The sequence below is a fragment of the Arachis hypogaea genome, chromosome 18 (assembly GCF_003086295.3).
Source record: "Arachis hypogaea cultivar Tifrunner chromosome 18, arahy.Tifrunner.gnm2.J5K5, whole genome shotgun sequence".
Classification (NCBI taxonomy): Eukaryota; Viridiplantae; Streptophyta; class Magnoliopsida; order Fabales; family Fabaceae; genus Arachis; species Arachis hypogaea.
In genome coordinates this window covers 40,801,147-40,828,528 of record NC_092053.1, presented here as the reverse complement: position 1 = coordinate 40,828,528, position 27,382 = coordinate 40,801,147, and the positions used below count along the sequence as shown (strand labels likewise).

At 34.3% G+C, this 27,382-nt stretch overlaps 3 protein-coding genes across 3 annotated transcripts; 1 reads left to right on the top strand and 2 right to left on the bottom strand.

Annotated features, from left to right (window-relative positions):
• Positions 1 to 7,338: 7,338 nt before the first annotated feature.
• On the bottom strand, positions 7,339 to 8,961 carry LOC112772897 (major pollen allergen Ole e 10). The gene is made up of 4 exons (XM_025817910.3): positions 8,693 to 8,961; positions 8,014 to 8,042; positions 7,685 to 7,919; positions 7,339 to 7,575 (listed from the first exon to the last, which is right to left on the bottom strand). Exons 1-4 carry the CDS (start codon positions 8,745 to 8,747, stop codon positions 7,550 to 7,552), a joined length of 345 nt encoding a protein of 114 aa, XP_025673695.1. The 5' UTR covers positions 8,748 to 8,961; the 3' UTR covers positions 7,339 to 7,549.
• A 2,894-nt stretch (positions 8,962 to 11,855) lies between these two features.
• LOC112772276 (fatty-acid-binding protein 3, chloroplastic) lies at positions 11,856 to 15,177 on the top strand. Its single transcript, XM_025817181.3, has 5 exons — positions 11,856 to 12,318; positions 13,500 to 13,601; positions 14,200 to 14,355; positions 14,456 to 14,670; positions 14,810 to 15,177. The coding sequence occupies exons 1-5, from the start codon at positions 12,090 to 12,092 to the stop codon at positions 14,966 to 14,968; spliced, it is 861 nt and encodes a 286-aa protein (XP_025672966.1). The 5' UTR covers positions 11,856 to 12,089; the 3' UTR covers positions 14,969 to 15,177.
• Positions 15,178 to 15,315: 138 nt separating this feature from the next.
• On the bottom strand, positions 15,316 to 18,497 carry LOC112772275 (receptor-like serine/threonine-protein kinase At1g78530). Its single transcript, XM_025817180.3, has 6 exons — positions 17,941 to 18,497; positions 17,606 to 17,770; positions 17,181 to 17,519; positions 16,381 to 16,635; positions 16,170 to 16,303; positions 15,316 to 15,824 (listed from the first exon to the last, which is right to left on the bottom strand). Exons 2-6 carry the CDS (start codon positions 17,730 to 17,732, stop codon positions 15,594 to 15,596), a joined length of 1,086 nt encoding a protein of 361 aa, XP_025672965.1. The 5' UTR covers positions 17,733 to 17,770; positions 17,941 to 18,497; the 3' UTR covers positions 15,316 to 15,593.
• Between the last annotated feature and the right edge of the window lie 8,885 nt (positions 18,498 to 27,382).

The window sequence follows — 27,382 nt, the reverse complement described above, 5'->3', positions numbered from 1 at the left end:
GCCTTCTGTAGTCAATACACATGCGCCACCCTGTAACTGTTCTTGTAGGAACCAGTTCATTTTTTTCATTATGAATCACTGTCATGCCTCCCTTTTTTGGGACGACTTGAACAGGGCTCACCCAGGGGCTATCAGAAATAGGATAAATAATCCCAGCCTCTAGTAACTTGGTGACCTCTTTCTGCACCACTTCCTTCATGGCTGGATTTAGCCGCCTCTGTGGTTGAACCACTGGTTTGGCATCATCCTCCAATAGGATTTTGTGCATGCATCTAGCTGGGCTTATGCCCTTAAGGTCTCCTGTGGACCACCCAAGAGCTGTCTTGTGTGTCCTTAGCACTTGAATAAGTGCTTCCTCTTCCTGTGAATTTAAAGCAGAGCTTATGATCACTGGAAAAGTGTCACCTTCTCCCAGAAATGCATATTTCAAGGATGGTGGTAGTGGCTTGAGCTCGGGTTTAGGAGGTTTTTCCTCTTTCAGAAGAAAGTTCAGAGGCTCTTTCATGTCCTCTGAATCCTCCAAATCAGGCTGAACATCTTTAAAGATGTCTTCCAACTCTGATTCGAGACTCTCAGCCATGTTGATCTCTTCTACCAAAGAGTCAATGAGATCAACTTTCATGCAGTCTGTTGATGTGTCTGAATGCTGCATGGCTTTGACAGCGTTCAACTTAAACTCATCATCATTGACTCTCAGGGTTATTTCCCCCTGTTGGACATTAATGAGGGATCGTCCAGTTGCTAGGAAGGGTCTTCCTAGAATGAGAGTAGCACTCTTGTGCTCCTCCATTTCTAGCACAACAAAGTCAGTGGGAAAGGCGAATGGCCCAACTCTGACAATCATGTCTTCAATCACGCCTGATGGGTATTTAGTGGAACCATCAGCAAGTTGGAGACATATCCGGGTTGGTTTAACTTCTTCAGTTAAGCCAAGCTTCCTGATAGTGGATGCAGGTATTAGGTTGATGCTTGCCCCAAGATCGCATAAAGCTGTCTTGGTGCAATCACCTTCTAATATGCATGGTATCAGAAAACTCCCAGGGTCTTTAAGCTTTTCAGGAAAGCTTTTCAGGATGACTGCACTGCATTCTTCAGTGAGGAGAACTCTTTCTGTTTCTCTCCACTCCTTTTTATGACTCAAGATCTTTTTCATGAACTTGGCATAAGAAGGTATTTGCTCAAGTGCCTCTGCAAATGGAATCTTTATTTCAAGAGTCCTTAGATAATCTGCAAAGCGAGCAAATTGCTTATCCTGCTCTTCTTTCCGGAGTTTTTGAGGATAAGGTATCTTGGCTTTATATTCCTCAACCTTAGTGGTTAAAGAAGCCTTTTTAGAGGGGTTGTTATCAGCACTTGTGTGTGTCTGATCCCTCACTGGCAATTGAGTGCCAGAGTCAGAAGCTGGAGTGACGTTAGACGCCAGCTCACTGTCTGTTCCTGGTGCCTGAACGCCAGAAATGTGCCCATTTTGGGCGTTCAACGCTGGATTCTGCCCCATTTGGGCGTTCAACGCCAGATTCTTGCCCATTTCTGGCGTTGAACGCCAATCCTGCCTTGTTTCTGGCGCTGAACGCCAGTTTTGGGCATGGTCTGGGCGTTCAGCGCCAGCCTTCCACCCCTTTTCTGGCGTTTTAGTGCCAGAATTATTTTTCCCTGGGCTCTTACTGTCCTCAGGTGAATCTTTGGTGGGTTGCTCATTTCTTGAATTTTTGATCCCTTGAGGTGGGGTATTTAATGTTTTCCCACTTCTTAATTGAACTGCTTGGCATTCTTCTGCTATTTGCCTTGATAGCTGCTGCTTTGTTTGCTTAAACTGTTCGTCCATCTGTATATTAGTTATCCTTGTCTCTTGTAGCCTGTCCTTGAATTCAGCTAGCTGCTTTGTTAGAAAATCCAATTGCTGATTGAATTCAGCAGCTTGTTTTACAGTACTGAATTCAGCAGTTACTGTTTTAACCTCTTCATTCATGGAAGGGTTGCTGCTTAGGTACAGATGCTGATTCCTGGCAACTGTATCAATGAGCTCTTGAGCCTCTTCAATTGTCTTTCTCATATGGATAGATCCACCAGCTGAGTGATCTAGAGACATCTGAGCTCCTTCTGCAAGCCCATAGTAGAAGATGTCTAACTGAACCCACTCTGAAAACATTTCAGAGGGGCATTTTCGTAGCATCTCTCTGTATCTCTCCCAGACATCATAAAGAGATTCATTATCTCCTTGTTTAAAGCCTTGGATGTCCAGCCTTAGCTGTGTCATCCTTTTTGGAGGAAAATACTGATTCAGGAATTTTTCTGTCAGCTGTTTCCATGTTCTTATGCTGGCCTTAGGTTGGTTATTTAACCACCTCTTAGCTTGATCTTTTACAGCAAATGGAAACAGTAATAGTATGTAGACATCCTGATCTATTTCCTTATCATGTACTGTGTCAGCAATTTGTAGAAATTGTGCCAGAAACTCTGTAGGTTCTTCCTGTGGAAGACCGGAATACTGGCAACTTTGCTGCACCATGATAATGAGCTGAGGATTCAACTCAAAGCTACTAACTCCAATGGAGGGTATGCATATGCTACTCCCATATGAAGCAGTAGAGGGGTTAGAATATGACCCCAGAGTCCTCCTGGACTGTTCAATTCCACTTATGTCCATGATGGATAAAGGGATATAACTTGGATTGATTTACCTTTTTATTTATTTTATTTTATTTATTTAAATTTTTTTTTTAAAATGATTTTCGAAAAAAAATGCTTTAAAAATAGAGGGAAAAGATATTTTTTTGATGTTTAAGGGAAAAGGGAGAAACAAAAAGATAGCACAGGATTTAAAATTTTTAGATCTAATGCTCCTTATTTTTCGAAAATTTTTGGAGGGAAAACACCAAGGAACACCAAACTTAAAATTTTTAGAAAACCAAAAGAAATTTTTGAAATTTTTTTTTTTTGAAAAATCAACAAGAAAACACCAAACTTAAAGTTTGGCACAGGATTTAATAGAAAAATTATTTTTGAAAAAGGTTTTAAAATTATGATAGCCAATTACCATGAACATAAACACCACGTTCTAACTAACTGAGCTATAAATTTAAAGTGTTTTAACAAGGGATAAAAAAAAATAAAAGACTCTAAACCAAAAAAAAAAAAAGAGAAATTTTTCCTAATCTAAGCAACAAAATAATCCGTCAGTTGTTCAAACACGAAATCCCCGGCAACGGCGCCAAAAACTTGGTGCACGAATTGTGAATCACACTTTTCACAACGCGTACCACTAACCAGCAAGTGCACTGGGTCGTCCAAGTAATACCTCACGTGAGTAAGGGTCGAATCCCACGGAGATTGTTGGTTTGAAGCAATCTATGGTTATCTTGTAAATCTTAGTCAGGAAGTCAATTATGTTTATCAGTTGAATTGTGAATAACCAAGAGAGCATAAATTAAAGGTTACTTGTTGTGCAGTAATGGAGAATATGTTGGAGTTTTGGAGATGCTTTGTCTTCTGAATCTCTGCTTTCCTCTGTCTTCTGATTCACGCACGCACGTCCTCCTATGGCAAGCTGTGTGTTGGTGGATCACCGTTGTCAATGGCTACCTTCCATCATTCCAGTGAAAACTACGCTCACGCGCTCTGTCACAGCACGGCTAATCACCGGTTGGTTCTCGATCCGGTTGGAATAGGATTTACTATCCTTTTGCATCTGTCACTAACGCCCAGCCTTCAGGAGTTTGAAGCTCGTCACAGTCATTCAATCCTTGAATCCTACTCGGAATACCACAGACAAGGTTTAGACTTTCCGGATTCTCATGAATGCCGCCATCAGTTCTAGCTTATACCACGGAGATTCTGATTAAGAGATCTCAGAGATACTCATTCAATCGGATATAGAACGGAGGTGGTTGTCAGGCACACGTTCATGGTTTGAGGAAGGTGATGAATGTCACGGATCATCACCTTCATCACAGTTAAGCGCGAATGAACATCTTAGATAGGAACAAGCGTGTTTGAATGGAAAACAGAAATACTTGCATCAATTCATCGAGACACAGCAGAGCTCCTCACCCCCAACAATGGGGTTTAGAGACTCATGCCGTCAATGAATACAAAGTTTAGATCTGAAATGTCATGAGATACAAAATAAGTCTCTAAAAGTTGTTTAAATACTAAACTAGTAGCCTAGGGTTACAAAATATGAGTAGACTATGATGGATGATGCAGAGATCCACTTCTGGGGCCCACTTGGTGTGTGCTGGGCTGAGACTTAAGCAATTCACGTGCAGAGGCCATTTGTGGAGTTGAACGCCAGTTTTTATGCCAGTTTGGGCGTTCAACTCCAGCTTTTGATCCTTTTCTGGCGCTGGACGCCAGAATTGGGCAGAGAACTGGCGTTTGTCTATCCTTGTGCAAAGTATGGACTATTATATATTTTTGGAAAGCCCTGGATGTCTACTTTCCAACGCAATTGGAAGCATGCCATTTCGAATTCTGTAGCTCCAGAAAATCCACTTTGAGTGCAGGGAGGTCAGAATCCAACAGCATCAGCAGTCCTTTTTCAGCCTGAATCAGATTTTTGCTCAGCTCCTTCAATTTCAGCCAGAAAAATACCTGAAATTACAGAAAAATACACAACTCATAGTAAAATCCAGAAATATGAATTTTTCCTGAAAACTAATAAAAATAGACTAAAAACTAACTAAAACATACTCAAAACTATATGAAATTATCCCCAAAAAGCGTATAAAATATCCGCTCATCAGTGAGTGTCACTAACGTTCAGTTAACGTGACTCTTAACGTGGCCAATTGCCCTTTTTGGAGCGTTAGTGGCACTCACTTTTACCATTAACGCTTGGAGCTTCCTTTTCCTCCACGTTAACTACCACGTTAATGTAGTTAACGTGGTATTTAACGTGGGCTATGATGGCTTCGAAGACGTTATTGGCGATCACTTTTCTCATTAACGTTGCAAGCTAGCTCCCATTCCACGTTAGTGGTCACGTTAGTTAGACTAACGTGGCTACTAACGTGGCTTTTCCTTGCCTCCTTTGTCTTGAAATCAAGCAAATAAAGTGCATCAAAGCTCTAATTCAAGTTATGAGTCATGCATCATCCAATTTGTCATTAAATTCATGCATAATTCTCATGAAATCATATAAAATTCACAATGTTTGCTTGAATCAAGATGTAAGTGAAATTCTACCTAAAACTTGCTTATTTTCTAAGAAAATGCATGAAACTACCCTAAAACAGTAAAGAAAAGGTCAGTGAAACTAGCCGAAATGCCCTGGCATCAACTATTCCTTGGAGATGTAGCTCCTTGGAATCCTCACATTTTACCAAACATTTATGAGGATGAAACTCAAGCCATACATGATTAACACAAATAAATTTATGGACACTTAAAAGATTCTTGGTAATTCCGGAACATGTAGCAGTTTATTCAGTGTAAAGGTGTGTTTAGAAGAAAATGGTTTTAAACTGGAACTTCAATTCCAATATTAGTTATTTCTAAAGCATTACCATCACCCACAGTTAATTGCTCATTGCCATTGTAGGTTGTAAATTCTTAGAAGTTGCTTCTGTCTGGAGTCATATGGTGTGTTGCACTAGAATCCAAATACCAGTTTGGGTGATAGATGGTAGCTTGGTCTACAAGAATTTTGCTTGTGGCAAGATTGGCACTGGTTCTTCCATGTGGCTAAGTACTTCCACTTCCACTGTTGTACTGTTTATTGTATCTGTACTAACAATCATGGGTAGTATGACCTGCTCTTTCACAGACATGACAAACTATTCGATGTGAATTTGCTCGGCCAAAGTTCATTCTGTCATATCCTCTTCCTCTTTGCATGAAGCCTCCTTTATTGCTTTGGAAAAAATTTCTATTTTCTCTTCTACTATTATAAGCAGATTCAGAATTATACCTTCATTATTTTGTTGGATGAAATTGTGCTACATTAGTCATCATTAATTCTGGTTTCTTAAACTTCTCTATTCATTTTTCTTGTGCCATCAACATTGCTTCTAGTGCTCCAATTTGGAGAGGCGTGTCTCTAGTATTGATTGATGTGATAAAAGAGATGTACTCTTCAGAAAGTTCTTCAAGAATTGCTTCAACATGAGCCGATTCATCAATTTGAGCTCCTACTGAGATGCTCTAACAAGTAATTTGCCATTGAACCAACCTTCTTTGTATTACAGTCTCTGCCAAATCTGATGAGAAGTTGAACATCCTGCCATTCTTGCTGCAAATGATGGAGTCATTGAAGCTAAAAGCCAAGTTTTCAAGAAAGAATCTTGTCTCTTTCATATCTTGAATTTTGCCACTATTACACCATTTTTCTCATCTTCTTCTGAATGAAGCTATCTTGGAATATTTATTCCATTAACAAAATTCATGAGATCATGTCAATTGAAGCTTCAGCTTGATCTTTTCAAGAAAAACAGTTTTCATCATCTAGCTTAATTGAAATTGGAATCGAGAAATTATGTACTACTGCTGCTTGGTTAACAGCTGCACTTGCACTTGCTGGTGTTGGATTAGCCATAGCTCGAAACGTTTCTGCTATTGATATAGTGCTGGTATCATATAAATGATACCAGTGGCTCAGATGTATGTGAGAAGGAGAGAGTGAGTTTATAGCTAGATGAGAGAATCAGAATTGATGATTATGATTACAACATTGAATTTTTTTACATCTTGTAAGGATATATAAAGGTACATTTGTCATATATTTAATATTATTAGTGTATTAGTAGATACTAACGCATTTATTAATTCATTATTTTATTTGTTATTTATAAAATTAATAAAAATCAAATTGATGGAGATGATAAATAATTTATAACTTAAATTAAGATATCTAAGATTCAAGTATTGGTAGTAGCAAAAGATATTTTCCTTTTAAATTATATATAATTAAGGATATTTTAAAATAGAAAATTGAACACAAATCTTTTTCACCTTCCCATTTTATATATAGGGTTGTTGATGGAAATTATTCTCATTTTTTTATAGACTATAAATTTAAAAATACTTGTATAACTTTAAAATATATTTAATGTGTCTTCTAAAAACTCTTTTATCCAAATTTTAATTATAAATAGGTTAAATATTGTCTTAATTTTTTATCTAACTTTAACTATAAATTAGTTAATATATAATTATTTAATGTTAAAAGTTTATAAAAGAGAGCATAAAAAATCCCCTTTAATGTGTCCTTTTAACAACTTTGCCTCATCCATTCCCTTTGTTGATCCTTTATTTAACCACAATTCAGTCAAAAATTCTTTTCTCTTTCATTTTATTACTACATCGGACATCTATAAAGTTACAAACGAAATTTAAAAATTAAGAGAAGGCAAAATTTGATTTCATAAATATAATGCCGCGTATATATATGGCTAAATATCCATCCACTGGTTGAGAATGGCAACATAATAAACATACAAGAACATTTACTAGAACAAGAAGAAGATTACAGCACTACACCGGAATCCACTACCAAATTTTGCCTATGTATAAATATAAACCAAGGCATATACTTCGGTAAACTCCATTTCTATGCATAAATGCAGTTACCATAACCTGCAATTAAATAAATAAATAAATAAATAAAAAGAAGAGAGAATGATCCTATATTATCAACTTTTCATAAAATTATGTTTCCACCCATAAAGTAAAACGTGTAACTTACTAGGGTCAGTAACAACAACAAGGCCAGAGGCTCTGAAATCACAGTTCCAATGGTTCCTTCCCCTTGATTGGTAATAGAGATTCATGGCTATGGATGCACGGTTGATGAGACTTTCAGGGGTAGAACAGGGACACCCTTTCTGCAGAATCTTGCAATCAACTTGAGAGCATGCATAGTTGATGTTGGACAAAAGTGTTGCTTGATCTGATGAAGGTTTAGCCACACACCATGTTTTCTGTCAAGTTCACTTAATTAATTAGGTCATCAATTTTAGTAACAAGTCTACATGTCTTTTTTTTCTTAGTTGAAGGAATTTTGTTATGGTTTACCTGCCCATTAGCCTTGATTACATTCATACCTGCACAAATCAAAATAGGAAAAATAAGAAATGAAACTATTATTAAGTCTCGTTAGTGTATAATTTGAACTCCGCAAAGAGTGATAGTTTGACTTGTTGATGTTGAAATTTATAGTAAGAAAGGAAGATAAAAAATAATTTAGAGGGAAAAATAAAAAAGAAAATGAATTTTTTTACTAAAGATAAATAGGGGAAAATAACCAAATAGTAATTAATTCCAAAATCTATCTAACACTACAGTATCTCTAATAGATCTAATAGTATCTAGCTGCATATGTTACTCAAAGATGCTTCAATAATCGATTAATACACTGAATTTTTAAGGCAAGAATTAAAGAAAATCCTGCATAGATCTGGAAAGTTTAGGTGAGAAATCACAACTAAACATAACACATTGAGGTGTTTAGATTTAGAGTTGAAAACAATGTTAATTTTAATTTAACCATGCAGAAAACGCATTATAAACCCACAAAGAACACAGATTCTTGTAATAATATAACAAAACCAAAAAAACGAAAACAGACCAATGTTGATGACTTGTTAAATTCGTTCTCAATATTCATATGAACAACAACAACAACAACCACCACCGAAATTCAGAACAGAAATCTAAGAATAGAAAACACTAGCAGTTTTATACTGACACATACTTGATGTGATAGACAATAAGAACATGAGAGAAAGAAGAGCAGCAACTTTAGCCATGGTTATTTGTTGTATAATGCTGTAGATGCTGGTTTGTAATGTACTTTTTTTTCTGAAGTGAAATGCTGCTACTACTGAAGTGAGAGAATTATAGGTCAATGATGAAGAGAGAAAGAAGAAAGTGGGTATATGTGTGTGTTAGAATTTAGAGTGTAAGAGGATAGGGGCCTTTATAAGTGAAAATAGGAATGGGGTGGGTGAAAAGGGAAAAGGCAGAGGGTCATGGTCATGGTCATGGTCAGCATAACGGCTACATTAACAGCTAACTAAGAGTCATCAGAGACGTTGGACAACTTAACTAATTAATTAATTAATTATTAATAAGAGTTTGTTATGGTGAGGAACCTCATCAAAGAGGAAAAGGTGGCTACAGTTAAAATAAAAAACAGAGGAGGTGGACAAGCTGCACCTGGAATGCTGGCACAGGACTACAGGAGTACATGTTATGAAGGGTTAGAATGTATTTCTGAATTCTGAGTTCGAGTTTTATGGCTATTTTAACACAGCCATGTTATCTAGTATATTAAAAATCAGTTATTCAAACATAATATATATTAGATTATAAAATATATATTAAAAATTAATTAAATAATACACATATATAATAATTAATTTTTGATGTGTACATAATATTTTTTAGTAGATAATTTATAAGAAGTTTTTATAAATTGTGCTTAATAACGGAAAACTGCAGTTATTTTTCTTTCTTTATTTTGTTTTGAATAAAACTATAAATAATTTGACAACATTTTCTATTTTTATTTGATATTATTGTTTCGCGTTATCAAAGAAAATATAAAAGATAAAAGAAAAGTATAAATATATTCCAGATTATTGTAAAAATAAGACATAAATATTTCTGTTTACTAAATAGAAAGGCTTATGTCTCTGAATAAAATAATTTATTATTTTTTTCTCAATAGTCAAGAAATTTAATTATGCTTGCAATAAAAATTTAGAAATCTATTTAGTATTTTCATTGAAAATAATTTTATTTGTATATGTATTTGGTCACTACTTCTATGGTAAATACTAAATAGAGCAGCACTATCTAATCTAGTGTAGTAGATGTAGATCAACCCAAACTTTTATGAACAGAAAAGAAAAGGAAGTTGTGGATGCACGTGAAGTGCCATCAACTTCTGTGTATGTGTTGTGGCCAATGGCAGTGAAGGGTGTCTTTTGGATGCTTGCTTTTCTAGCTGCATAAACGGATAATTATTGGAGAAAGAGAACCGTTATGCGTGACAATGTAAAATTGACCCCACCATTGTTTTATATTATTCATTTAACGTTTTATTATAATGTTGTTGAATGGTCCTTGTTGCTAAAACATTATTATACTTTACTGCTATTACTGCTGTAACCTATAAGTCATTAATCTTTGTTGAATGAGACTTGATTAGTAAGCTGAGTTAATTGGAATTTCGAAGGGGGGGGGGGGCGGGGATCTAAGATAGCAGTAGTTTAGGTATGGTGGATGAATTCAATAAACTATTTATAGCAAATTGGTTTGGAATTTTGGTTTGGTTCGAGAAATCAATTCATTTTAAAATGTAATCAAACTAAACCATTTGGTTTGGACGTTTGGTTTGGTTGCTACTCAATTAGATCATATGATCAGGCATACCGAAACAGTTAGATCATATGATCAAAATGTGCTTTTCATATCAAAAACTCAAAACTAGACATTAGATATATAATGCAACCTTCTAAACCACATTCATTTTATCTGTTATTTTAATATAATTGAGCATAAATAGGCTATTTAGAGGAATTTTTCATATTAAATTACATAATTTGGTTGAATTTTTTCTTTGAACTACATAGTTCTCAATAAATAAAACAACTAAACCTGAATTTTAAATTGTTTTCATATCTAAAGAGTCATTTTCATTCAACTATAGTTTCATATTTTTTTTTTGTTAATTTTTTTTTATTTCTTACGATATCTTCTAACTCAACATGCCAAATACTATTTGTTATAGATCTGAACTTTATTTAAGAATTTATCGCTGGCTAATGAATTATTGCAAGCACAAAATGAGATTCAAATCTCCGACACATACTTAAAAAGACTAATAAATTAACCATTAGACCAACTCAATTTGATTTTGGAAAAAAAAAAAAGTTTACTAATTCCTTTGTAGTTGGCAGGTCGAATTGGCCTTTATTTTGTGGCCATTTTATATTGAGACCTACCATTCACTTCTTTGCAAAGAATTTGTATTGTTTTGAATTTTGATAGCGAAGAAAACGTTGGATTAAAAAATTAGATTAGTTCTAATTAATGAATTATCTAATGTACCAAAAAGAAATTGAAATAGTTTTGACCTTAAAGAAAAACTAGGATTTGTTTTACAGGAAGAATTCTCTTAAGTAGTGAGTAATAATTATTTGGACGTATGATTTCTAAATTATGCTAACTATTTATAAATCTGTTTATTAGTTATGATAAAGGATTAATATTTGTTGACCTCTTATAAAAATTAATAGACAAATTTATAATAAATTTCTAATTATTTTAGGAATAATATGCTTGAATAATATATTTAATATATAAATTAATTCCTTTTTAAGAAAATTTAACCAATATTATTTTAAATTCTTAAAAATAATAAGTTCAACTAGAAAACCAGCTATCTCAATCAATATCAACATGGTTTTAAATTTTATTTTTATTTCATATTAACATGTAAATAAATATTTAAAATCACATATCAAAATCAAAAGAGTATTTAAAATCACGTTAAAAAAATTTCAAAAATAAAAATAGAATATCCAAAGTTGGAGATGGTTTTGTTGAAAATAACGAGGGGATGAATAATATTTGTATAAAATTAAAATTCAAATTTTATTAAGTGCGGATAAAGAAAAAAGTGAATAAATAAAAATTATTTTAAGAAAAAACTTGTTTAAAATTAGCTATAAAAAATAGATTCCCTTTATTTCCTTTTAAAAAAGTTAGCCACTAAAGGGATGCACAACATGTCATTTATTTAATATTTATAGAAAGACTTACGTGTATTTTCTATTTTCGAATATGTTTTCGCAGAACAAGCAAAAAGACGTAAATTCATATCCTTGTGAAATTTGTATCAAATTTTAAATTCTAACTATCAAACTGAAAATTAAAAGTTAGTAAATTACTTTCAACAACACGACAGTTGGATTATCCGTATCGAAAAACCGACGGAACAACCAAAGTAATAGATAGAAGTAGTGTCAGTTCCTGGTTGCTGTAATAATCTCAAAACATTCTTTCTACTTTCTATATTTTATTACTAACTAACTAACCTTTCCTCACACTCTTATTCCTATTACCTTAACAACAACACTAACATGCTTGGAACTATAGCTACTTCCATTACCGTAACACCATGTTTTTCACCCTCCATCAATTTCCTTCCAAGATCTAATCATGTTCTCACAACAACCTCAAACTCAATTCTTCCATTGAATCATGGCCACTGTGTCACTCTCTTTTCAGCTTCCCCCTTGCATTTTACTTTCTACAGGAGCTTTAGAAGACCCAACACTCTGTTCTTTGCAGAAACTGCTTCATCTGCTGGTTAGATTCTGTGGTCACTGCATTTATCTTCAACTTTTTATTTATTTATTTAATTTATCAGTAACCCCTCCTTTTTAGTTCTAACTTTTTTTGCCTTAGTTTATTCCTTTAGTTGCTTCTTGGAATGCACTTGCCACTTTCTTGGGATTTTTCTTTTTAGAGTTCACTTTCTTGGGAAATTAACAATGCATAAACGTGGAATCGTAAACTTTAATGTTAGACTAATGAGTAATACACTGTTTTAAAACAACGTCAAATCGGACAAAATGATAATATATCAGACCTCTGTTGAGAACTTGAGATATATTAATTGTCTAATATACCATTTTATTCAAGTTTGATAGTTATTTCGAAACAGACTGGGAAATTTTTTTTTTTTTTTGGTCTTTAGAGGAAAATACATTTTGCATTTAATTTGTTGTTGCTTGTTGGCTAACTTGGTTAAAGAGAAATTGATTTTTGAGATGCACAATAATCTTTTTCACTTGCTTCTAAGAACATGTGCAGCAAATATTCAACTTTAAGAACATGACCAATAAAGAAAAAAAGGGAAAGGGGAAACTGAGAAAAGTAGGAGATTCTGGGGCAAGTTTTTTTAATTCTTTGTTTGGGTTAGTTGCTGAGATTTATAAAGATGACAAAACCGAAGTGTCAATAGTGTGTGGTAAAGAGTTGCCTAAAGTTGGTTGAGTTGTCCCAATTTCGCAGCACTAAACAAAAGGGAGAGATTTGAAAGAGGGAGAAAGCTGTTAGATTTGCTTTTTCTGAACACTTAACATTCTAATATTAAAACATGTTTTAATTCATGTGCCATCTTGTGTGATCCAATCACAAGGGATAGAATTCTAACTTGCTTTCTATAATAAAGAACATGTCGCTGTTATGGTGATTCTGCCAAACCAACTGCAGCTTTTTCAGTAAGATGAGTATGAACTTTGAAATATTTGTCATTTTAGGAAACTTCGCTGCAGCATGTTTTAACTATTTAGACTGTTAAAATGGCCTTTATGTTCTTGAAAAAGAAAGTTTTGTGGCAGAGAGGTGGCTATGAAGTATTTTAACAATTGGACTGAATATGATATAGTACCATAATTATAAATATATTTGGTACTGTCTCTTTCTGTGTCTTGTTAACTGAAATTGAAAATTGACATGATTGGTTGGTAAATTGATAACTGCAGCTACGAATGCTGAATACGTGGAGGAACCAGCAACAAATGTGAAATTTCAGACATCTTTGATGGTTCCGGGTTGCTCGGATTCATTAATTTTGCTTGGAACTGGTTAGTTTGTCGTTGTATCACATATTCACATGGCTTTAGAAAATGAGGATGATATAAATGCTCTGAACAAGTGAAGAAAGGATCAAAAAGACTATAATTTGTATTGAACAATTATAACACATTAAAGGAAGTGTTATTCTTGTAAATAAGGAAATAATTCGGTTGATGTCATCATGAACATACTTTTATCTTTTTTCATTTCATAGACATTAACTTTTGATTGTGATCATTACTGCCTTTTCGAAAAATTCATGTTATTGATGATAACTTTGTGCATAGATTCAAACTCTTTTAAGAGATTTTTGGTTAAAACTTTAATGTCACTCTGAAAAGATGTTAGCAAACTATTTTTCTTTGTTGGCCATTTGTTAAAGTTGTATATAATCATCAAATTTGTCACTAATTGGATGGGGGAAATTAAACCTAATAAAATTATGAACTTAGATTTTTGTATATATTCTTTTTATCATTATGGTTTTATTGTATATTTGTTGAAATTTTTGTCTTCTCTTTTTGGTCACTGAGAATTGGCAACAGTAGAACTTAGTAGGTTCCAAGAAATGCTATGAGTTTTGATTAATAATAACAACAATTTCAGGATTCAGAGAGAAAGTTTTTGCAATCATTGGAGTCAAGGTCTATGCCGCAGGCCTATATCTGAATCAATCTATCATAAGTGAGTTGAATGTTTGGAAAGGGCAATCAAAAGATATAATTCAAGGAGATTCTTCTTTGTTCAAGACCATTTTCCAAAGTAATGAATCTACAAGTTGATTTCTACATTTATTTTTACAATGCTAGAGTTACACAGAAAGAGATAAAGTTGATAAATACATGTATTTTTATGGTTGCAGCATCCCTTGAGAAATCATTGCAAATCATTCTGGTCAGAGATGTTGATGGTAAAACTTTTTGGGACGCCTTAAGTGACGCAATATCACCAAGAATTGTAGAACCTACAACTGCAGATGAATCTGCTTTGTCTGCGTTCCGCGATTTCTTCCTTAATCTTTCTCTTAGGAAAGGAACTTCCATATTTTTGACTTGGCCAAACCCCTCCAAATTGCTTGTAAGTTTGTTTTCCGTTTATATCTCCAGTGGATATTCGACTACACTATTTTTGATCTTTTGCAGCATGTACCCTATAGCTTCAATATTTCACTTGCATGATACTATTCCAACTAAGTTCCTTGTGATTCAATTTTCAGGTTTCTGTCTCCTCACAGGGTCTTCCATCTGCAGTGGATGCTACAATGGAATCAACAAATGTAGCTTCTGCTTTGTTTGATGTATTTCTTGGTGATAATTCTGTCTCTCCCTCCTTGAAAGCTTCAGTGGCCGAAGGCTTATCGAAAGTACTAAAGTAGAGTATGGTTTCTAGAAATGGTTCAGTCTTTGAATATATTCAGTAGTTTCTACCTATTTTGTTCTAGTGTATATGTAAGCATGCTGTAAAGGTGTGCGGCGAGTTGGAAGTTCTTGGTTTCAAGTACTCGTTTTTTTTTTCCTTCCCTCTACTGAATCTACATATTTTGATTTGTCCATTGATATAAACTTTTTTCAATTTGCATGCTTAGATGGCTATGTTAGAGCCATAGAGGTACTACTTCTCCAGAAGGACACACTTTGTTAGTATATCAGTTCAAATATATGCTTCACTTGGTTAATGCATAAAAAGAATGTTATTTGTACAACTATAAAAAACCTGAGAGAATTAGTGAAAACCATAATATAACTGTTTTAGAAGAAAATTGTTGGACAACTTTTGGTTTTCCAAATAACATTGTTACATTGCACATCAACATCTCTCTGTAGTTACAAAATAAAATCCTGTTGATGCTGAATTACTAATAGGCAAGGGCATCAAATCCTGTCTCAGAAGCCCCCTCCCGCCAATGGAAAAGAATTACAATCCCAAGATTCATATCTGCAGCATACATTCCAAAATTCTTCGAACAAACATTAATCTTGGGATGGGTTTTGACCAAAACATTAGGATGACATGTCATTAAGTGTACATGGCAATGTTGTAGTAACATGTTTGCATGATACTGCTTGTTCAAGCAAGTTGACAACCTCAGCCATGTTTGGTCTATTCAAGGGGTCTGGTTCAAGACACTTCATTGCAATGTTGAACACCTTGTTTACCTCTTGCATTGGACAGGACCCTAAGCTACTGTCAAGAACTAATTCTTCTTTCTTCTCCTGAACAACAGCTTTCACCTGATACCCAATATTAACAAAAAGATTCTTTATTAGGTAAGTTCTTATTCCAATACTGTATTAAACAAATGATGTGTTTAAGCCAATCCAACTCTCAAACTAAACATGAATTGATTTAATGCGCCCCCCAAGCTATAGTAGTTTTCATGATTTTAATCTCTATTTGATTTCTAATGTTTAAATGCAAGTAGAATGCTATGTTTTGTTCTAGTGTTCAAACTATGTTTTCCTTATGAATGGAAATTTCACAATCCTAGAGTTCAAAGTGAATATAAACAGCTCAGTGATTTCAAATTTGTCTATTAACATAATCACAAAAGGAAAACAGCAATAATCAGTTCTTACCCATGTGACAAGCTTGGTTCCTTCTTCTACAAATGCTTCATCACTGGGTTTCTTCCCAGTTAAGAGCTCTAGTAACACCACTCCAAAGCTGTAAACATCACCTTTAACAGTTGCTCTTCCAGTATCGAAATATTCTGCATAAAAATATTTCGCAATTAGAACTAAAGTGTTGTGGAAGCTAAAATTGTGCTTAGCACATTTATGTCTGTACCAGGTGCCAAGTATCCAAAGGTTCCTGCCACCATTGTCGAAACATGAGTCTTATTCGGCTCCATCAACGTGGCTAATCCGAAGTCAGAAACTCGCGCCCCCATGTTTTGATCCAGCAATATGTTGCTTGATTTGATATCTCTATGGATAATGTGAGGGATGCAATCATGGTGAAGATATGATATTCCTCTAGCAGCACCTACAGCTACTCTATATCTTGTTGGCCAATCCAAATGCTTCTTCTCCTTTGATCTCCCTGCCATTGTATTCAACTTTGTAATTAATTAGAAAAACAAAATTCAGTAATCAATTGACTAGCTAAAAATTCTACAAAACCTTGGATGTAACTAAAGAGCATTCCATTTCTATCATTGGATCACATATTTTGATTGTTTTGTATAAGAAAATATGTTCATTACATCATCCAAATCTTAAAATTTTCACTTGGTCAATAGAAAAAGCTACAAAAGGCACCCTAGTGCATGAGGCTACAACACTTGCTACCCTTATGACTTATAAGATCTAATATGAAAAACTAACAAATGTTTACTCAGATATAATCATTCATGTGCTTCCTTCTATCAGGTTAAATTTTTGAAAAATTAGTTCTATGACATAATATCAGAACTTCTATGACCAAAAAGTGTAGAGTTTGATCCTTGTTATCTCCCAAAAGAGAAAACAAAAATAGTATAAGGCAAAGAAAAATAGAAAAGAAGACTTATACAAAAATTCAAACAAATCCAGAAGAAGCTTTTGTTTGAAGGAGTGTGTTAGAAATATAACTATTCATACACTTACCATGCAAAATGGAATCCAAACTTCCATTTGGCATTAGCTCATATATAAGAAGATTGTAGTGTGGTGCAATGTAATATCCATGAAGAGTTACAATATTCCGATGCTTTATGTCCGCCATCGCCTCCAACTCTCGCTCAAAACCATTGTCCCTCTCTTCTGATCCCCGGTTCAGCCTCTTCACGGCGAAGGCTACAGATTCATTTAGTCTTAGTTCATAAACCACTCCATAGCCACCAGATCCAATGATGTCTTTATTGGTCAGTTTTCGTGTCTTCTGTAAGACTGCATCGGATTTAAGAGATTGCAGCAATGAAGATCTAAAGATTACCATCTTTCCTTCTGTATTATCCAATCAATGTATGTTAGAAAGTCTTGTTTTCTCTCTAATTAACAAAGTAGGGGAAAAAACACATTTTTTTTCTAACCATTTTCATAAATTATGTGCTTTCTTTTCCATCTTTTGTAGAGAAGAACAGAGATCAAGATCTTGGATATCACGAAAGCGATGAAGCATATTGTTGTAGATAAGGCTATAACCAGGAACTTCCTCATTTTGTTGATACATAAAATGATGCTGAAATTTGAAGATCCTGGAAACAAAGTTTGGTATTATGGTCTCAAAAAATTTGACAGAAAAATAAGAATTGAGAACATTTTGAAAGATTGCTACATGAAATGTGCAAAGTAGCATTTTTTTTCGCCTTTAGTTTCTTCTTAACTGAAGCAAAATCTCAAACAAGAAAAGAGGAAGAAAACTCACAGTAATTCTCTGTGGATTACTTCTTATAGTTGATAACATTGTCCCTCACTTTCTGCATCTATAAATTCTCTTCACATCTTGATGAATTGGACAAAAGTTCTTAAAACTTGTTCTGATCTTCACTTTTTCAAGTGGGCTCTCTCATGAACTCTGAATTTTAGTTACCCTTTGAAGAATCTGCATCTTTGTCCACAATGGCCAGTGAAGAGAAAAGAGACATGGAAAGTTCATAACCACTTTCTCACTTATCAACCAGAAGAAGAAAGATCACAGAAGCTGATCATGAGGATAAGAATAAGAAAAATGTATAGTGAACGTTTTGAAAACTAAGGTACATTATTATTATTATGAAGAACAGTTTTGAAATGATTGAAGGTTTGAAATTAAAGGCCTAACTTTCTGGTTTTTGTTGCGTATATTACATTGCTTGTTTGTGTAATCAAAACCATTATGGAGGTAAAGTATGTGTCATGCCACCCCAGTTAGCAATGTCCTTTATTGAAAGGAATAGATTGGTGTGTGTTGAATTGATTGAACATGGAACCTACCTGTCAAAAAGAACGTCTGTGTTACTATTCTCAATGTGAACACACTTGGACTATTCATCACCAATGCCACCAATGCCAGTGTAGTGATGGAAAAATTTGTCTCTTTTTTACCACCAAATTGGTCTCTAAACAATTTTTAATTGGATAATTTAATTTTCAACTAATTTTAATCACCAAATTAGTCAGTAATCTTCTCTTTTGTTAAATAAATAAATTCTTACATTAAATTTTGATTAAAAAAATAGATAAATTAGTTTCTGTCATTATTTAATAAAACATAAAACAAAACTTAATGAAAATTTTTTAAAAATTTTTAGATTAGTCTCTCTGTAAAGACAAACAATAAGATGTGAAAATTAATTTGTCTAACAAAATAAAAGTTAAAAAATTAATTTAATAATTAAAATTTATTGAAAACTAAAATTTTTTATTAAAAATTTTTTAAGATCTATTTTGGAGTGTTACTCATAATTTAAATTGAAGACACGGGATAGAAAAATTTTACTAATCTATTAGAAGGAATAATAAAAGTGTTTTCAGTTTTTCGAACAGAATTAGTTAACTTTCTAAAATGTGAGAAAGAAAAAGGATTATATACTAATTAAAGTTGAATAATAAATAAATATGTTTTTTAAATATTTTGATTTCTATCCATAAGAATGAAAAAAAGGTTTACTTTACTCTACTAGGAGAATCAATAACAATTTTAAGTTATATTAGTTTAATTTCTAGTAATCAAATGTGAATACACGTGAAAAAAAATTGTCACGCATTTGTCAAAAATATTGTCATGCATTTGTCGAAGTTTGAAATTAAAATTTGTTTTTCTTCTGTATGAATGGATTTTGTTGTCATACCCGTGCTATGTTTATATGGGAATGTTCCTGACTTGATGGCTATTAAAGTAATAAACACTCACGAAAAGAGAGGACAGGGACAAAATAAAGTAGGGTGGTTGGTCAGCTAGAAAAGTAGAAAACTGGCAAAATTTTTATTAGAAGAGTAATACACGGTCAGTAACTTTTATGATTTGTAGTAATTAAGTAGTCATTAATAATATTTTTAATAGTATAAAATTTTATCTAATGATATGTAATTATTCACTTTTTTTTGTTGGTTACATGCTAGTTTGAATTTAATAAAATTGCTGGCACCTTAGACATTTCTTTTTTATTTTATTTTATATGTAATGATCTTGTGAATGCCTTTTCTGTCACCATTTGTTATTCACCACTTGTCCTCTTTCCAGTTTATTTGGAGGTTGGGAATTCAGTTAAGCCAACGAAATACAGACTAAGTTAAAACTTTCTAATTTTATTATTGGAAGAGAGATTGTGTTTTAATAAAACCACATGAATTTTTACATACAAATTCACATTCTTAAAAATTAAAAAGAGAATTAATTATTATAATATATTTTTAAACTAATATATTTCTCATCTTATACTCTTATTTAATTTTTTTAAATAATTTTTTTTCACTCACAATACAAAATAAAGAATTCCCATACTCTTAATAAATTTTTATAAATGCCCTAACTTAGTATCCTTTTCTTATTGTGATATTTCAGTTATATTTTTTATAATTCAAAAAATATAAAATATTTCTGATAAATTGACAATTAATATATTGATAATACGTCATTATTGTATTATAATTCGTTCCTTATATTGTATTTTTTGAATAAAAAAATATTCTAGCAATTACAATACACCATTAGCGCATTTTCTACATTAAAACAAAATTTGTCATCAATTCACCTCTGGCAAATTATTTGTGACACAACATGCTTCCAAAAAATTCTGGTAAATACTAAATAACCCAAAAATTAGACATTACACCAAAACCAAGACAATATTAAAAAAATTAGCCACTTAAGTTAAGTTACACATTTATTACCGGTAGTAAAAATAATTTTTTTAGAATAGATTAAAAAATTATTATTTTTCAAAAAAATCACTCTTACTTTAAATACCAGTAATTATTATTGTCAATTTTTTTTAAATACTAGTATTTACTTTAAATACCAGTATTTAAGGTAGTGTTTGATTAGTGGGTGTGTCTGCATAAGACAGAGACATGCTGACACACGTTCTCTGTTTGATTGTTGAGACACACAATTTTGAAGAACTGGTACATAGATTGACACAAATTACATATATTCAGTGTATTTTTAATAAGTTGAGACACAAAAATTAATATTGAGACACTGATTATTTTGACAATTTTACTCTTGTTTTATTTCTATATTTTTATTTTTGTCATCTCCTTTCACCCATCTCCAGATCTCTTCATTTCTTCTCCCTTTCCTTCTCCTTTCCATCTCAACTTCGGTCTATTCTCTCTTTTCTCTTCATGGCCAACTAAGCAGAATTTCTTCTCCTCTCCCTTCTCCTATGCATTTTAACTTTTGTTTCTTCTCTCTTTATGGCCAACCAACCTCCTCTAGTGAAGTGCCTCTTCCATTGTCACTGCCTCACTTCCTCTTCATACTCTCCACTCTGTCTTCTTCCTTCTTCTAAATCTCCAGATCTGCGATTTGTATCTTTGCCATGTCGTAATCGAACCTGTATCATCGACCCATCGTGCCTCTATCTTCATCTCTGTTCATCCTTCTATTTGTCCTTTTCTAGATTTTTTTTTCTAAAATAAAATTCTATTTTTTCTTTATTTTTTATTATTAATCTGTGTTAGGAAAAAATTATAGTCTGAATACTATGGATAATTTATTTCCGTTGGCTTCTAGACGTTGAAATATCTCACCCTCCAATTAATTTTTTTAACAACTTAAAATTGACACAAGGGATTCAAAATGTCATGCCAATTAATTACTTGTTATTTGATTAAGAAGATATGTATTGAATTTGTTGTTGAAATTACTGAAATTTTTGTTATCTGGATAATTTTTTGTTATGAACGGAGATAGAAAAAAAGAATCACTGCAGCCGTTGATGAAAAAGTATAAATAGTGATGATGGTAGTAAAGTTAGATGACAAGGATATTATTGACTTTTTAAAATTTTATGTGTTTTATGTATGTTCTTTGTCAAACATAAAACATGTATACATGTATTTTGTGTCTATGTCTATATAGTCTATGTCTCTGTGTTCTTGTCTCATGCTATACACTAAACAAACGGAGGCTAAGAGTACATAGATATAAGAAGACACTGATTTCATATTCTGTTTGGTAAGTTAACATGACAAAAAATTATAAAAAAATTAGTATCTCAAGTTAAAAATTGTCTCAATATTTTACAAAGATACAAAATACATATTTTTAATGGGTGTTTGTGTATGATTGTGTCTTTTATCATTTTTGTCTCAATAAATAAACACTATATATATACTCCTGTGTACTTCTGTATCTATATTTTGATCGATATATATATCAAAAACAAACGCTGCCTTAATAATGCGGGAACTACAAAGGAGTTCATCTAATTATAAAAAGGCTCCTCTTTTCATTTCATTTTGACTGTTTCCCATTTTATTTTTACCGTTCTCTCTCTAACTTCTCTCTCAATTTAATGTCTCTCCACTCTCCATCTCTCAACTCTTCCAATTCCATCAACAGATAAGTGTTTCTATCTTCGTTCTTAGTTTTATTTAGTATCTATGTTATGTTTACTTATTTAGTTTATATAATATTATTAATTGAATAATTAGATTAATTTATTAATTTTTATAAAAATAAATATTAGAACTAGTTAAATTAGTATTATGTGAATAGTTAGATTGTTGTTATGTGAATAATCACATTAGTGTTATGTGAAAATAATTATTAATTATTATAAAAATAAATATTTTAGAGTAATTTATAATTTTAGAGTTAATAGTAATATATAGAATAATTTTCAATTATTATAGAAATAGATATTTTTAGAGTAGATTACAATATATAGAAATAGATATTTATAATAAAATTATTTGTGATTTTAAATTAAATTTTAAGTGTATTTAGAGTAGTATTTGTATATTGTTAGCAATATTATAAAAAGATTATGATAACTGTAGTGCCATCCTCACACTTTTCGGGCTAGATGTGCTTTCTGACCATGGTGCACCAGTTCTTCGGCTCCGGGTTTACGCTTCTGTCATGCTTGCTTGTCACCCAGGCATTGGTGTAGAACTCTTACACCATCAACACTCCAACCTCAGTTATGGGGTTGGCCAGAACTTTTCAACTCCGTCTCAGAATCTGGAATAGGATCTCCGAGTATTCATCATCCTTCAAGCTAAAGAGGACTTCGAAAATCACCCTCTTTCTCCTCACCACCGCATAAAAATGATTTTGATGGGTCTTGGAAAAGAATCGTGTGAAATTCCATGGATTGGAAGTGGGGGCTTTCTCCTTTCTTTTTCTTGAGGATTCTCCATTTTGGGTGCAATGGAGGTAAGAATGAAGAAGGACAAAGCGGAGCGCCCAACACCAAAGTTAAAAGTTTTGTTTGTCCCCTGAGCAAAATAAAAATAGAAAATAAGAAAAAGAGAAGAAAATAGAAGAAAGAGATAGAGAAGATGGGGAAGGGCTTTGGCCTTTGGGGGGGGGGGAGGAAGGGAAAAGATGAAGGAAAGGAAGTGTGTATGGTGAAATGTAAGTAAGAGAAAAAGAGAAGTGGGAGCTGTGGTAAAAGTGGAAGAAGAATGGGATATTTATAGGTGGAGGTGGGTGGGTTTCGGTTATGCGGGGGGAAGGGTGGGAGGAAATTGAATTTGAATGTGGGTTGTTGGAAAGAAAGATTGATGGAAAAGATGAGAGGGGATTGGGTGGAGTGGGAGGTGGGTTGAGTGAATCTAGGGATTTGATGGAAGATAAGATGGTTGAATGTGGATAAAAAAGTGGGGTAAAGAGGAGAGAAAATGGAAAAGATTGAGTGGTGAAGTGGTTGAGAGTTGGGTGTTGGTTTGGCCTTTAACGCCACCAGGGGGTCACCCCCCCTCTCTCTCTCTCTCTCTCTCTCTCTTGCTCCTGGCATTTAACACCCTACGGGGATCAAATTTTGATGTTGAAATGCTCCTTTTTTGACGTGAAACATCCAAAGTCTTAGCTCCTCTCCCGGTGCTGAACCTAGACTGGCGTTTGGCGCCACTAGGGGGTCTCCTCCAGGGTGTGTTGTTTTTCCTCCTAAGTCTTCCTATTCTTGTTCTAAGTGCTATGCATGATCATAAATGTTATAAAAACTAGAAAAACTATGGAAATTAATATAAAAGAAAATGATATGAAATCAAATTCAAATGACTGAATGAAAATTGAAATGAAGCACAAGTAAACTAAAGGATACGTATGGTTGGGTTGCCTCCCAATAAGCGCTTCTTTATCATCATTAGCTTGACGGACAGTTCCTCTACAGAGGGTTATAGGGGCTCAGATCTTCACCCCTTATTGTGAACTTCTTTCTTGTGCTCTCATAAATCAGCTCAACATGCTCCAGAGACAGGATTCTGTTCACAGTGTGTGGTATGACTGAACTCTGAGTAAAGACCACTCTCATGCCAAGTGAGAAGTCCTCAGTAGGAATCTTCTTATTTCTCCAGCCTTTGGGTACTTTCTTCTTGGGGCCTCCTCTATCTTTGGCGGGTGGTGAGTGTCCAATACCAAACTTAGACTTGATGTCAAGGGATACTTTATGGCTTTCCACCAAGTGAGAAGGCTTGAGCACAAAGCACTGCATACTAGTACCTCCTTTGTTAGAGAATGGTAGAGGTTTGAAAATTTTGAACAGTATATAGTCCTCCCAGAGCCTCAGAACCAACTCTCCTCTCTCCACATCAATCAGAGCTCTCCCAGTTGCTAGGAATGGCCATCCTAGGATGATAGAATCATCTGTCCCCTCTCCGGTATTAAGTATCACGAAGTCTGCGGGGAGGTAAAGGTCTTCAACCTTTAATAGTACATTCTCCACCAATCCATATGCCCTCTTTAAAGACTTGTTCGCCATCTCCAGTGAAACTCTTGTGAGTTGCACCTCTTGGATCCCCAGCTTCTTCATCACAAAAAGAGGCATCAGATTTATGCTTGATCCAAGATCGCACAATGCCTTCTCAAATGTGATGGTCCCTATGGTACAGGAAATTTGAAAGTTTCCAGGGTCTGACAGCTTCGGAGGTAGCTTCTTTTGCACTAATGCACTGCACTCCTCGATCAGAACCACAGTCTCATCTCCCTTCAAGGCCTTCTTCTCAGAGAGTACGCCTTTCAAACAGGCCATATAGCTAGGGAGGCATCTTCTCCAATAGCTCTGCAAAAGGAATATTGATTTGTAACTTTTTGAAGACTTCTAAGAACTGAGACAGCTGCTCATCCTTGGTCTTCTTTTGCTCTTCCTGAGGGAGTGTTACTTTAGGCTCTTATGCCACGAATGGGGCGTGTAACAGGGGGCTTTCAGCCTCTTCTTGAGCCTTTTTTTCCTTCAGTTCTTTAGCGATGTGCACCTCCTTCGGCTTTGCCTCCTTAGCCATGATGAAGGCCTTACACTCTTCTCTTGGATTCACCTCTGTGTTGCTTGGAAGAGTGTTAAGAGGTCTCTCATGTGTCCTCTTTTTCAACTGAGCCACTTGTACTTCCAAGTTCCTAATTGAAGCTCTCGTCTCTTGCATAAAACTGTGAGTGGTCTTGGAAAATTCAGAGACTATTTTGGCCAAGTCAAAATTGTCTTGAGAGGGTCCTTATTGCTGCTGAGAGGGGTAAAACTACCTGTCGTTAGACCTATTCTGATTAGTTCCACCCTGATTATTGTGGAAGCCCTATTGGGGTCTTTGTGGTTGCTCCCTCCATGAAAAGTTAGGGTGATCCTCCATCTCTGATTGAAAGTATTGGCATAGGGATCATTATTAGAGTTTCTAGAGGAATTTTTCATGTAATTAACTTGCTTAGTAGTGGGTTGAGCATAGCCACCAGCGTCCCCTTGGATGTAGCTTCCAGTCATATCATAGGATGCATCTTAATGGTTGACTGCTGAAACTTGCATCTCAGTCAAGTGTTGAGAGATCATGCTAATCTACTGGGACATGATCTTGTTTTGAGCCAAGATGGTGTCCAGTGTATCCGCCTCTATGACTCCTCTCGTTTGAGTAGTCCTAGTGTTCACAGGGTTCTTCTTTTTCGTGTGTAGAGAACCACCTGCAGAGTGATCCAATGATATATTGACCATCTCAGAGAGGCCATCATAAAAGATCTGCAGCCTGGTCTAATCTGAAATCATGTCAGGAGGGCATCTCCTGATCATCTGCTTGTATCTCTCCCAAGCCTCATAGAGAGTGGTGCACGAATTCCCATGCTTCGTACAATTGAACCAACAAATACACTGGGTCGTCCAAGTAAAACATGAGCAAGTCAGGGTTGATCCCACGAGGATTGTGGTTTGAAGCAAGCTATGGTTATCTTGTAGGTCTTAGTCAGGCGGATAGAAGAGTTGGTTTGATTTTGAAGATGGAATTACAATGTTTAATTACATAAAAGGAATAAAGGGTATAAAATACTTTGTGAATGGAATTATAATCAGGGATAAAAAGATGGTTAAGGCTTGGAGTTGCTTTGTCCTTCTGAAATAACTCTGGTCTTACTGTCTTCTACAATTGTGAATGATTTCTTCAATGGAAGGTTGTATGTGATCAACGCCTTTCTTGAGAGGTTGTCAATGCTCCTCCAGATCTGAACACCAGGGTTAGTGCGCATCCAGTCTGATTGAGGATGAAGCTTCGTCAGTCCATTCTCCTTAATGATTGTTGAGTTAAGAAATTAACTAAATTAATTAGTGATGATAAATATTTTTTTGGGCAAAATAAATAATTAGTGTTGAGTATTAATAATTATATGTTGCTAATTATTTATAAAATGTTGTAGGCCATAATTTGAATTATAGCCCAAATGGAATGGAAAATAAAACAAGGCTGATGGGTTAATGAAATAAACAAAGCCCAAAAGAAAGCAAAGCTGAAAAGTCAAATGGGCCAAGCAAATTACAACCCGATCTAAGCCCGAGTTGATATTTAGCAAGCAAATTCCCTCTCACTTGCTTTCACCAACTCAACGTTCCTTTTTCTCTGACCATGTCAAATAACAAAACTCAGAAAAGTAAGAAAGAGAAAGAGAAAGCTTCTTCCATAAGGAGATCATCAAAGAAGCAAGAAAGAGAAAGTCCAAGCTTGAAACTCAGAAGTCTAATCAACCATTTCAAACCAAATCAAGCTTAGGTTAAAGGTAACCCATTTTCTTTTACATGCAACACACTTTCTTCTCTTCATCTTCAACTCTCTGTATCTCCATTTTGGGCAATATGGAAAAGAGGATTTTTGTTCCTCTTTGCTGTGAATCCATGGTCTCAAACATGTCTTAGGGACCAAGTTGGTTTTCAAGGGCTCAGATCAAGTTGACCATTAGAAGACTCTTATGGTTGTTGCTTTATGGCTTTCGGTCAAGATGAAGAAGTCAGAAGCAAAGTTTCTACTCTAAGGTTTAATGGAAAAAAGTAAATCTGTGGGTTGGTAAAGCTCAAGGCTCAAGGTGTTGACCTTGGAAGAAGAACCCAGCAACATGCAAGGAGATAAAAGAGGTTTGCTGTTCATTCAGAAACCAAGGAGAGAAAACCAGTGAATAGAGGTTTTGTTCTGAGAAAGCTCTTTGAAGAAGTTCAACTAACTGGACAGTGTAACCTAATCAAAGGTGCATTCCGCCAGTATGAAGAACTGAATCAGAGGCTTGCTAATCTGGTTTTTCGCATAGCACAGAGGCCATTGATGAAGTCAATCTCCTTTATGTTTTACTGATTGTAATGTACTTTTCTAAGTTTATCTTTCTGTAATTTCTTATGAGAAAAGGCATTGTGAGAAAGCTTAAGAAAAAGCCATGAGTGGAAAAAGGCTGAGAGAAATACTTGAGAGAAAAGCCTAGA